Source organism: Diceros bicornis, chromosome 32 (genome assembly GCF_020826845.1).
Source record: "Diceros bicornis minor isolate mBicDic1 chromosome 32, mDicBic1.mat.cur, whole genome shotgun sequence".
NCBI classification, from domain to species: Eukaryota; Metazoa; Chordata; class Mammalia; order Perissodactyla; family Rhinocerotidae; genus Diceros; species Diceros bicornis.
In genome coordinates, this window is record NC_080771.1 from 7,340,595 (window position 1) to 7,353,654 (window position 13,060).

The window sequence follows — 13,060 nt, forward strand, 5'->3', positions numbered from 1 at the left end:
AGTAACCTTTCTTTCCCTTTGGATCACCAGATCTAAGGCCATGGCTGCAGAGGTTATGACGACTGTGTACCTGCCCCCTGGAGAAGTCTGAGACAAGAAAGTCAACACTGAAGCAGAAGGTGAAATGAAAAAGAAAGTACTGATCTTTCAAATCTCTGGTCTACATCGTAGGGTCTTCATGAGGATTAAATAAGTTAATACATATGCTTAGCACATACTATGTGCTCAATAAATACAGTACTAGCTATTACTATTATTTATTCCAATCTTGTCTTCCCCAGTTACATGAACCAATAAACCCTTTTTAGAAAAGACTGTTTGAACTGGGTTTCTGTCTCTTGCACCCAGGCACCCATATTCTCAGGATCCCATGAATATCTTTTCTTAGAAAGGAAAGCAGGTGCTCAATTAAGTCACACAGATGTGTCAGTGACTGTAGTCTGGTCTCCAAGATGGCCCCAAGGATCCCTGCCTTGTGGTATTCATGCCCTTGGATAGTCCCCTCTCATATTCAATGGGGCCAACTTGTGTAGCTACAATAGGATATTGCGGAAATGATGGAGTGTGACTTCTGAAGCTCGCTCAAAAAAGACATTGTGCCTTCTATCTTGCTCCCTCTTGGATCACTTGCTCTGGGGGAAGAAGGCTGCCATGTTGTGAGGACACTCAAGCAGCCCTGTGGAGAGATTCTTGTGGCAAGAAACTGAGGCCTCCTGCCCGCAGCTGTGTGAGCAAGCCCTCTTGGAAGCAGATGCTGTAGTCTCAGTCGAGCCTCCAGATGACTGTAGACTGTCTGACACCTGGACTGCAGCCTCATGAGAAAAACCCCACCCAGATCCGCCCAGCTAGGCTGCTCTTGAAATTCTGACACCCAGAAAGTGTGAGATAATCACTGTTTGTTGTTTTATACCACTACGTTTGGGGTAATTTGTTATGTAGCAATATACAACTAATACGATGCCTTAATGTTGACTTGTGCCAAAGCAAGTCATTGCTTTGCATAGCGTGATCTTTTTTTTGGTGGCAAAAAGCTCTTTGTCAAATAATAACACCATCACTTATTGAGCACTTACATAGTATCAGGTGCTATACTAAAGGCTTTGCATACATTGCCGCGTCGGTGAAAAGTCTCCACAGCATCCTGTGCAGTGGGTACCATTGTTACGTGGCAGTGCAGTGATTTTGAGTGCAGGCTCTGGAGCCAGGCTGCCTGGGTGAAATCCTGTCCCCACCACTCTCTGGGGATATGGCCTTGGGTGAGTTCTAGCTCTCTGAGCCTCAGTTTTCTCAGCTGTGAAATGGAGAGAATAATGGTACCTCCTCATAGGACCTTGTGAACATTGAGTGAATGGAGTCGTGTGCTTAGCACATACTCTCTGCTCCAAAATGCTAGATAGCATAGCTTACAGAGGGAGGCGTTGGGGCTGAGAGCAGCTAAGCTCACTTACCCAAGGTGCCTCAGGAAGCAGTGGGGCTGGAATACGGCATCCCGGCAACCCAGTCTCCTGGGAGCAGCACCGCCCATTAGAAATACAAGATGAGCCATACATATGTCATTGAGAAATTTCTAGTAACTGTGTTAAAAAAGTATAAAAATACAGGTGACATTAATTTTAATAATATACTTTATTTAATCCAAAATATTGTCATTCCAACACGTAACAAACATAAAATTATTGTGATACTTTACCTTCTTTTTGCTTTTAATGTACCGAATCTTTCAATTCCAGAGTGTATTTTGCGCTCACAGCATCTCTCGGTTAGGACCAGCCACATTTCGAGTGCTCAATAGCCCAGATCCAGAGCTGCCCCTTTCCCTCCACGCTATAGGCCTCCTTTGTCTACCTAGAGACATGAATGCATATCTGTATCTGCACCCACCTCCTCCACCCATCCCACCCCAAGCCAGGTGAGGTCCCTCTTCCTTATGCATGCTTATAGCATCTGTTCTTACCCTTAGCCCAGCACAATTATTATTATTATTAAATTATTTCTTTCCAGTAGATTGAAAGCTTCAGGGGGGCAGGGATTTGGTTCATACTGTGTCTCCTTGAGCGATAAGTATTGTTGAATGACTGAATGAATGAATAAAAATAAGTGAATGAGACAGTCCTTGCCCTCAGGGCTCCTACCTATTTTGTGCACATTCAGAATGGCCGGCCTGCCTTCCTTCCTCCCTTCCTTCCTCTTTTCCTTTCTCTCTTTTGCTCCCTCCCTCTCCTCCCCTCTCTTCATGAGATGTTCCCTAGTTGAGTGGGGATCAGTGAGGTATGCTGCAAGAAATCAGTTACTATTAATAAAGTCCTACATTTTCTAATTACATATATCCCTGTGCTGTGAAATACCTGCAAGGGCATGTGGACAGAGGCTGTGGCCATGAGGAACCCAGTGTCACTCACAGCTGACCTTGAACATGCAAAGTCAACCTTGGGTTGGCGCTTGCCATCTTTCCCCTCGACCTCTCCCATTCCTTCCTTTCCTTCCCCCCCCCCACCGTGTCCCACCCTCCCTCCAGCATCCTCCCTCCTGCATATCCCCTGGAGGACCGAGTCTCAGAGACTGTTCCCATCTCCATTCTGGAAGGGCCACATGTTTTAGTGAGGACCGTCTAGACCAGTGCTTCTCACACTTTAATATCTATACGTATCATCCAGAGAATCCTAGGAAAATGCAGATTTTGATTTAGTGGATCTGGAAGGGCCTGAGAGTTGGCATTTCTGACAATATCCCAGGTTGATGTTGATGCTGCTGGTCCAGGGGCCACATGTCGAGTAGCAGAGATCTAGAAGGAGGATGGTTGCTTACAGTGAAACGTTGGTGTGTAACTGTTCTGAAGGCCCCTTCCCCCCAGGACTGAAGATGAGGGGGAATTAAAGGAGGGGACAGAGATCCTCATCCTGTCCTGTACTTACTGAAAAAAATAAACTTGAAGGTGACAGATTCAAGCTTATCCATCTGATACAGCCACTTACATGCCCTCGCCTCCAGCTCTGCCTGCCCCAGTGGAAGAGGGGGGCTACAGTAAGAGCTGGTGTGCTGGCGCTACGTACCATCTCGGCCCATCCAAGACAGGGTCAGGCCTAAGGGCATCAGGTAGGTGGGTGGGGCGGGAACAAGGTGGAGTCTCAGCTGCAGAGCACTCCACCCCAAATCCCGGTGCATGAACAAGTGGCAGAGTCCAGTGCAGCCGAATGCTGGAGCCGGAAAGGCCGGGGTCAGGTAGAGCCAGCAGGCTCTACCTTTTATTGGCCACGTTGAGCCAGTGGCTGACCTTGCGTTTACCTATCTATTAAACGGGGACCATGATGCCTATTGCCTAGGGCTGTTGTTATAATTAATAAAAATAATATTTGTAATTTATTAGGTAATTATTATGCATGAGGCAAATCATTATGCACGATGCATTGTTCTAAGTATGAATCAACTCATTTAATTCTCTCAACAGTTTATGAGGGAGGTGAAATTACAATTATTCTTTCTGTGTTATGAGGGAGCACAGCTGAGAGCAGGGCAGTCAGTAGCCCACAGTCACACAGGGAGTGATGGAGCTGGGATTTGAACCAAGGCCGGCCCTCTGGACCAACACATCTGAGGTGCATGGTCCGGCACATACAGGTGCTTCATCAATATACGTGGGTGTCCAGTGAATGAATGAATGAATCATTTTCAACTCTGCTGTGAGATCCAGAGAGGTTGCTTTCTCTCTCACTCTCACGCAATTTAGTTATTTAAAAACAAAAAAGCTTTTTGAGGAGCTAACACATTCACATGGTTCAAAAGGAGCAAAGGGACATAGACTGAGAAATATTTCTCCTTTCCTTGGCCCCCAGCTGCCCAGGTCCTTTCCCTGAGCAACCACTCTTACCAGCTTCTCACAGAAACAAATCAGATGGTAACATACCATATGGAATGTGCTGCCTCGATCTTTTTCACTCCGTGGAGATTGTTCCATGTTACCAGAAGAGTTTCTTAAACTCCCCCACTCCCCTTAAGCCTTAATTTCTTCATCTGTGCCTTGCCCACACATTAAATAATTGTGAACATTAACTAAAATGCACGGGAAGTGCTTAGCATGGAGCCTACCAATAATAAACACTCAATTCCATCTTATTTATTTTATTTTATATTTTTTAAATAGGGTGAAGGAAGTGAGAGCTGAAATGGCCTGCACTCTGGACAGGCCACTGAGGCCAACAGGCGGCTCCTGAAGGTGACGAGACTTCCTGTTGGTGTCTGTGCACAGATAACGAGCCATTCACCCCAAAGACAGGAAGGGAGGAAGGAAGGAGCAAACGAAAACGTGGACAAAGGAAACTTCAAAGCCACTCTGAAAAATAGAAACGGAGGCCCCCACACACCCAGCAGGCCCGCTGTACCCCTCAGAGGCCTCCCCAGCCCCGAGGTTGACACCATCTAACTTCAGACACTCTTCCTCAACACCCCAGCGTCAAATCAAGCAAAGTGGGGCAGAAGGAGAAATGAGTGAGGCCGGTTCGCACGGAGCCTCCACATTCCGTGCTACAGTGACAAATAATGTACAACGCCCAGAAAACACAGCTCTGTTGAGTCTGGGCCTCTTACTCCCGAGGTGTGAGAGAAGAGGAGCAGAACGCTTACCCTGCTGAATTTGTGGAGCTGTGACGGGGATTCCAGGGTTCCAGCGGGAGTCCCAGGAGGCTGGGCCAGTCTGTTGGCCAACCAGGTGGCAGCCAGGCTGCCTGGGCCTCACCAGCTCCGGGCGTCAGGCTGGCAAGGAAGTCACGGACCCACAATCTGGGCATGAAGTGTCCATCTCTTGCTATCCTTAATCCATTTTTCCCCTCCTGGCCCTCAACAATCCCATTTTTGTAAAAAACATAACATTAAAATAACAGTAACGTCATTTTCATCTAAATACGTTTTTATTGCCATGAAAAGATTTTTTCAAATTACCCCTGGAAACTCCCACTATCTAATAATTATCAGAACAAAAGAGAGGAAAGGGAGAGACAGAGAGAGGGGGGAAAAAAGCCCACAAGAGGCAGGGAAGCTCTGCTTTGTCAGGGAGAAGAAAATAAAGAGAAATCAGCCCAGCTTCAAAGGGCGCATTTCCATAATTGCCCTGTAACTTTGGCAAAATAAATCTGCGCGGCTGAGAAAAGCACAATCTTTCAGATGAGTGCACTCCAAAGGCCCCGGGGGGCTGCGGGCCCACTTGTTAGCGGCCCAGGGCAGGGAGAGGAGGCCGGGCGCGCCACCCCGCACAAAAGCCATGAAATCACAGTCCTCCCGGCCTGGACGGCCCCAGAGTAAGACCTTACCCTGCCTGTGTCTCCCTCCTGCTCCCTGACACCACACACACACACACACACTCCCAGGTAAAGTAACCAAGTAAATAAATAGACACATTTCTGCGCACGGAAGGGCTGGCAGCACTTGAGAGGTGGCAATAATTATGCAGCACAACCACAGGAGTTAACCTTTCGTCTGTAAGAACATTCTGGTAACCTGCTCCTGATATAAATATCCGGGGAGAAAGGCCCCAACTTTCCAGACACATCATCTTTGGGGTTGACTGTCCTCTTCGGAGACAGTCCCACCTCCAGAGGCTCACGGGCACCCACTCTCTCTTTTTCCCAGGCTGGCACAGTTTCCTGTTGGGGCTTTCTCACCCCTGCGTCCCCCTTCCAGGGCCAAAAATTTTTAACGAACAAAAACGCGCCACACATCACCCTGCTTTAATGTTTCTCTCCACAAAGCCGTGGTTTCTGGGAGAAGATACCTGGAGACACCTCTCTCCTCCCTCAACTCTGTGGTTTCGCAACCTCGGCACTATTGACATTTTGGACCGGATAATCTCTGTGGAGGGGGCTGGCCTGTGCCTTGTAGGACCTTTGGCAGCATCCCGGCATCCCTGGTCTCTACCCATGAGATGCCAGTAGCACTCCTACCAGTCGCGACAATCGAAAATGTCTCCAGACACTGCCGTATGTGTGGGAGTGGGGAGTGGGGGATCGCCCGGCAGAGAACCACTGCTCTGCTCTTAGGAGCTCTTCCAGATCTCCTGTCTTTCCGCCCAAGGAAGAGATGCCCTGTGGGGTCTTCCATCCAGATTTTCAGGATGGCCTTGAGGGGCTGGAGCCTCTGTTCAGAGGGGCGCAGCAGCCACATCAAAGCTGGGTTGGTGACACAATAGATAGACATTTTTAATGTGGTCAAGTTGGCCGGCTGGGTCAGATGACAGAGGCCAATCAGGATCAGGAGGCGGTGTCCAGAGAGGTTATGGGGCCCCTCCATTTCTGCCTAATGCTAGACAACCTTGGCTGTTTAAGAAAGTTTGGATAAATTCATCGAATCCCGTCCCCTTGCTTTTGCAGATGGTGACAGGCGGGCCTCGGGAGAGGATGAGGCTTGCCCCCACTCGGGTTGGAGGTAGCTCTAAGCACAGACACAATTTTCTCACACCTGCAATTACCCATTTTCATTTGGTGGACGTAGAGGGAACATGCAACCAGGAATTATAGATGCAGAGGATATTTCTAGAAAGATACAAATAATTAGGCCCAAAGCGCGTTCCTGACGGAAACTCCCAACAAACCAGTGAAGATGTCTGACACCCAATTCCTACCCAAGCACCCAATCCCTCTCGCTAACCTTCCAGATTTCAGGCCTAAGACGGTGGACCCTTTGGCCCTACCTGCCCACCAGGTGCCCACAGAACAGCAACCCAGTAGGGGAGGCCCTGCTTTGTCCTCACTCCTTACCTGGGGCAGGTGAGTGGCTGGAGCGTCCCTTCCTCTCCCCAAAACCTCAGTTGTACTCGCCCTTGCGTGTCGCCTTCTGATGGACCGCGCTTCCTCCTTCCTATATTCTACTGAAAATAAATTCAATTGGAAACTATGAATGTGCCAGTCCCAGAGGTGGGCCATCACTTAGAGAGATAATTTTATTCTCCTCTGGCTCCCTGGCCCGCTGGTGCACCCCCACCTCCAGCTCCATGCAGATAATGAGGGAAGCAGTGACATACACTCTTTCCTCTGACCCGACTGATTATCCCCACACACCTCAGAGTGCTTTGCATAACCAGCCCCGACAGCAGGAACCCCTTCCAGGCAGAGTGATTGACATATTTTATTTCTAATTGAAGCTTAATCAGGACCAAGGATGAGATTCCCACAGATCCCCTTCCTCTCATTCTCTCCCTGGCTTCCTTTTCTCTCTCTCTCCCTCTCCCCTAGCTTCCTTTTTCGTTTTTAAGTTTTAGGGCTGAACACTAACGGATGGAGGCAGTTCCTGGGATTCCTGAAGGGAGGGAGATGAGAGGAGGACTCAGGGAGGAGGTCCTAGAGAAGGATGAAGAACCTGGTCCCTCCCTGTGAAATGAATGTGCTGTACAAGGGAGCTGTCTCCTCTTCCCCTTCTTAGCTGAGATGTCTACGGGGTTCTTCTTCGTTTTGATCATGTTATCTTATGGGGGTCAACCTGGGACCATTTGGAGGTCCCATGTGATCTATGGATGGAGAAGACACAGACACATGGGAACTGCTCCCAGGTTCACCCCACCTCTCCACTGGCACCCACACACACTGCCCTTTCAGTGGGGCAGGAGTGGTCTATCCAAGGACTATTATCCCTGGAATGAGATGGGCTGAAGAGCCGACCAAAGCCCAGAGTTCTCCCTGGAGAGAAACCAGGGATGGGCCATCAGCCTCTCCAGCCCCTCCACACCACCTCCCTCTGAACAGATGGATTTTTTCCTGCCTCGTGGACGTTCAGTGTGCAAAGCCTGCCTGACTTCCCCGTCACCCCCTCTTCCTGTTTGCACCCCTGCCTCAGAAGGGGCCTTTCTCCCTGGATTGAGCTGGGTCCAGAGATGCCCGAACACAGACGCCTCACTTGTAGGGCTGATGGAAGGGATGGGGCAGAATATTGCCAGGAGTTTGAGGAGATTCTGGAATATAATGATAACACTAGGGCTATTTACCCCCACCTACCACATGCCAGCACTGGGCATGCTGTTGCTCATCCTCACAACCACCCTGCAAGGTAGGTTCATTATTCCCATTTCACAGATGAGAAAATAGGGCAGAGAGAAGTTAATTATCTGCCTAGAGTTTCACAGGACAAAGACGGGAGAACTAGGTCTGTGCTACAGAAAAGCTGGTGAGGCCCTGGGTGAAGGGCTGTCAGGGTGTTGTCCACATAAAGATACTCACGCTCCCCAGGGGCCTCTGCCTCCGGCCTGAGGCCCTGGCCTCTGCGATTCAAGGTCCAGACAGTTGAAGCCGGCTCCACCTGGGGCGGCGCTGTGCCCAGGATAAGGGCAGGACCACAGTCAGGGCCTGCGATCTGGGAAGGAGCCTGAACCCCAGAAACACCACTAACAAAGAGTGTGGAGAGGGCGAGCCACGGAGACATCTCCGGCCTCTGGGGAGGGGCCTGGGGGAGCCAACCTGAGCTTCGGAAGGTCTCTGCTGGTGTCCGCCTCTGCTTCATCAGCCCTCTGGGAGCCTGAAGGGCCGCAGACTGACTTATCTGGCAACCCTCCTTCCCACTCGCCCCTGGGGCGCCACCAGCCTCCATGGGGGTCCCCCCGGTGCACGGTGCTGGCAGCTGTGCCCGCCTGGACCCATCCTTGCAGGATTCCCTCGGCTCCACCCTACCTCTAAGGTGCACAGTATGACGCGATGCCCTGTTCCCGGGCTTCGGGTGTGCAAGCTCCTGCCAAACCTCTCCGGGGACCCGCGAGATTGTCACACGCCCCACTATGCGGTACAAACACCCGGCATCTGGCCGCCCTATAAATTCACTAACTACACGTGGAGAGGGAGAAACGAAAAAGGTACCCCCACTTCGTACCCCACGGCGTCATTCTCCCAGCATTCCCTACAACTTCTTCAAGTCCAAGTTGGGCAAGGCTGGTGGACGGAAAGAGAAAAAGGAGGGCGCGGAGGGGGCGCGACGCGCGGCGTGGCTGGAGAGGCCGCGGTGGCTGGCGCCGAGCGGCCCTTTTGTCCTGTAGAGGGAGCTCCAGCCCCAAATTTCCCGGCTCCCTCCCCCGTCCGCCCACCCCCGGCCGGCCTGGAGCCGGAATCCCGGCTGGATCCGTGCAACGGCCTGAGTACCCCCAACCCTTGTGCCTGGACCCCAGAAAGCTGCCCTTCCAGGGCACTTGAGGAAACCCCACTGGGGTGCCAGGACGCACAGATGCCGCCAGGACGCGGGTCCCCCAACTCTCAATTTGGGCGGATGGTAGTCACCAAGAAGGATGCGCACCCCTAAGGCTCCCCGCCTCTCCATATCCCCCTACTCAGCGCTACCCCACACCCTTCCATCTAGACGGGGGAGTCTGGGGGTGCAATGTGGTTGGAAGGGGCTTGACGCTGAGCTTGCACAGCCCCTTATGTAAGACTGAGAAAACCTCAATTGTGCTTACCTAAGAATGGGGCGCGGGAGTGATGAGACCCTCCCAACCTAACCCCTCTGCGTCCAGAACCTTCTCTAAGTCTTTCTGCCATGTCACCAGAGAAGGCCCCAAGACTCCACGGTTGCTCCAGCCAACCGGCCGGTTGGGCCCAGTTTCCCAGCTCCTTGGAGGGAATCTTGCCCCGCCGTCCCACCTGTGTCCTCCGCCTTTTCTCTCCGCGCCCCACGTACTTCTCCAACAGCCTCTCCTCCAGCGGCGCTCCCAGCCCCGCCACTTCTGCGTCTCCTCCGCTTCTGTGCTCCTCTCCCCACACGGTCCTGACTCGTTCTTTCCGGCTGATTCGGGCGACTCTTCAAACATGGGGGCGGGTACAGAACAAAACAAAAAAACACCAAACATCCATCCGGGGGCAGACAGGCGGGTTATAGTCAAAGTGGCAACAGCTCATTTATTTAGCCAAAAATAGATACTTTCTTGTACAATTTGGTTCACACATATGTACATTTTTCTGTATATACACAAAAAAAGTCAGACACGCTTATTCTCACTGAAACTCCACTCCCCCCAAATCAACCGACCAAACCAACCTCACAAACTTAGCTAATGTGGGGTACAGAAGCGACTTGGGGAGGACTGAGGGGGACTTGTTTTATTTTTCTTTCTTTTTTTGTTTAGTTTTCTTTTTTAGGTATTCATACATGGACATGCTTCCAAGTCATAACTATACAGAGTGATTTTTCTTTTTACAATTATTACAACGATTTAAAAATTTTTTAAAAAAAGAACTAGGATGAGGAGAGAGCCGATAAGACCAGAGCAGCGTCCAAGTGATTCTGGGGCCTGGAAGAGAGAGGCAGTGGTAGTAAAGGATGAGAATTGGGGACACCGACGCTGCCTAGGACGCCGAGACGCAACGTGGGGCTGGGACCCGGGGCAGGGAGGTGTCTCAACGTAAAGTGATGTCCAGCTGGAGATGCTGGTCTTCCGGCTTAACTATAAGACGGGTGGGAGGCATCAGGACCCGAGCTCTGCGGCTGGAAGGAGGTGGGCTTCAGAGAGCCGCCGCCCACTCCAGGGGCCTGCTGGCCCAGCTGCGCTCGGGTCCCACAGCGCCATACCCTGGGCCGCGCCTGGGTGCCTGACTCGACTGTCGAGCCCTCCCTGGGCCCGCGGCGACAGAGGAGTACGCTTCGTCCCCTTTTAAAAGCGAGTCCCAGCTGCGTTCCCCGGGGGCAAAAGCCCACGCTTGTTCCGAGTTTTTTCCTTCGCCCACCTGCCTGTCCCACCATCCTCCCACGTCGCCACCTCGAGGTCTCTTACCGCCTGGGCACGGGCTGGAAAGCTGTCTTGAGTAACTTTTTCTCCACTTCCAAGGCACTACAGCGATCTAAGGGAAGCGGGGAAGAAACAGGAGGGGCTTTAGGGCGCTCCATTCCCGCACTCAGGGCCACGGGAGGCAGGCGCGGAGTGGCGAGCGCACTGCGCCCCGGGGGTCCTGCCCATCTCCGCCTGCCCCGGCGCGACCCCCGAGCCCGCCCCTCCGTCCGCATCTTGCTGCTCAGCAGTCACCTGTTCCGCCCTCGGGCTCCGCTGGTCGAGCGAAGGCGGCGGCGGCGGCGGCCGGGTGACCCGTGGCACCGGGAAGTCCCAGCAGGTGTGGAGGGGCCGAGCCGAGCAGGGAGAGCGGGTGCGGGCGTGGGCCGGGCGGCGGGCCTGGGAACGGACGGTTGGTCCAAGCGGGAAACTTGCCCAGCGGCGCCGAGACGAGTCTGTGAGCCGCGGCGGCGGCGGCCGGAGAGAGCTGCAGGGCGGGGGGCGCGACGGCTGCCCCGGGGGGAGAACCCCCCGCGCCCGGAGGCGAGCGGCGCGGGTTGTCTGGGCTTGTGGCCGTCTCGGCCAGGGACCAGATCTTCGGCTTCTGCAGTGAGGAGGTGGGTGCGGGTGCCGGAGCGCAGGGATCCAGGCCCGCGGGGGGCGAGGGCGGAGACAGCGGCGGAGCAGCGGCCACCGGCGGTGGCGCTGGGGCCAGACTCAGGACCGGCAGTGGACGCTCCTCCAAGCCCTCGGAGCTGTCGTCCGAGTCGCTATTCTTGGAGTCTGAAATGGGTCCCAGGCCGAGGTCGCCGTCCCTGTGCGCCGCCCCAGCCAGGGCCAGCTCAGGCCCCGCGGCCGCGCCGTCTAAGTTCTCCAAATCGATCTCCTCGTCCTCGTCGTCGTCCGCCAGGCCCTCGCCCCCCGTGTCCTCCTCCTCCCCCCCGAGCTCCTCCTCCTCCAGCTCCAGTTCGCGTTTGCTGTCTTCTTCATCCTCCTCCTCATCTTCCTCCTCGCGCTCGCTCCCGTAAGCGTTGCCCTCCTCGTCGGTGCGGCTGCGGGGCGCCCAAGTCATCTTGTTCTCCTTCTTGAGGCGCCGGCGCGCGTTGGCGAACCAGGTGGACACCTGGGTGAGGGTCATCTTCGTGATGATGGCCAGCATGATCTTCTCACCCTTGGTGGGGTAGGGGTTCTTGCGGTGCTCATTGAGCCAGGCCTTGAGCGTGCTAGTGCTCTCGCGGGTGGCGTTCTTGGGACGGGACGGGTCCCCGAACTGGTACTGGCCGTATGGGTAGAAGGCAGGGTGCGGGTGCGGAAACGCGGCGGCCGCGGCCGGATGCTGCACCCCCGGGCTGTCCTTCAGCTCATACTGCGCGCCCTGTACGCACATGGAGAAGGAAGGGACACGCGCGGAGGATGAGCACTAGCGGTCGCCGCCTCCACCCTCCCGGCCCGGGCCCCCTAGGCTACTCCCCCACGCTCACCTTGTCTGGCGCCCCAGCTCCAACTCCCCATCCCGGGTGCTTACCAGCTGCGGGAAGATGGGCAGCTCGGCGGCGTAGGGCAGGAAGGCGCCGTAGCCTTGGGCGGCTGCGGCCGCCGCAGCCGCCGCAGCGTAGGGCGCTCCGTACACGGACGAGAGCACGTTGGACAGGGACCCGGAGGCTGCCAGCTCCGAGGCTCCGGCTCCCGGGCCGCCCCGGGCCCCAGCGCTGCCGCCGCTGCCGGCGGCCCCCGGGCGCTCGGGTGGGTAGAGCGGGCGGATGTACTGGTATCCGAGCTGGGGGAAGGACATGGTGGCCCGCGGGGCACGGACGGAGAGGGGGTCCGGCCCCCGGGGCCGCCCAGCTCAGCGCCGCCCGCGGGCTCCGGCGCGCATCGGGGGCTGGGCCGGGCTGGGGCCGCGCTGCGCCGCGCTCCGCGTTCGCGTATTGATCTGCTCCGCGGCGGCGGCGGCGGCGAGGAGCCAGGTCAGGTCCGAACAGATTGGCGGAGATTCCCGGGGCTCCGGGCTCTGATTGACATTTCCACGGGCCCGCAAGCCCCTCCTCTCTGCGCCGCTCTCCCTCCTCTCGGCAGCCGGAGCAGCCTCTGCCCGCGCCTCGCTCCTCACTGCCCTCCTCTCCCGGAGCAGTGTCGCGCCTCGCCTCCTTCGCCCTCCTCTAGTTTTCACTCCCCCCTCGCCCTTCCTCTCCCCTCCCCTCTCTGCGCTCCTCTTCCCCCCAGGATCGCTTCCGCTCCTTCGCGCTTTCAGTCTCCCGGACGCTAGGAAACTCTTATCTCTCTTTCTCGTTATTCCTTTCTCTCCCCTTTCTGTTCCCTTCACTCTTTCTTCTCTCTTTT

At 54.7% G+C, this 13,060-nt stretch overlaps 1 protein-coding gene across 1 annotated transcript; it reads right to left on the reverse strand.

Annotated features, from left to right (window-relative positions):
* Window positions 1–9,834: 9,834 nt before the first annotated feature.
* IRX3 (iroquois homeobox 3) lies at window positions 9,835–12,829 on the reverse strand. Its single transcript, XM_058528607.1, has 4 exons — window positions 12,246–12,829; window positions 10,976–12,095; window positions 10,727–10,793; window positions 9,835–10,246 (listed from the first exon to the last, which is right to left on the reverse strand). The coding sequence occupies exons 1-4, from the start codon at window positions 12,510–12,512 to the stop codon at window positions 10,192–10,194; spliced, it is 1,509 nt and encodes a 502-aa protein (XP_058384590.1). The 5' UTR covers window positions 12,513–12,829; the 3' UTR covers window positions 9,835–10,191.
* Between the last annotated feature and the right edge of the window lie 231 nt (window positions 12,830–13,060).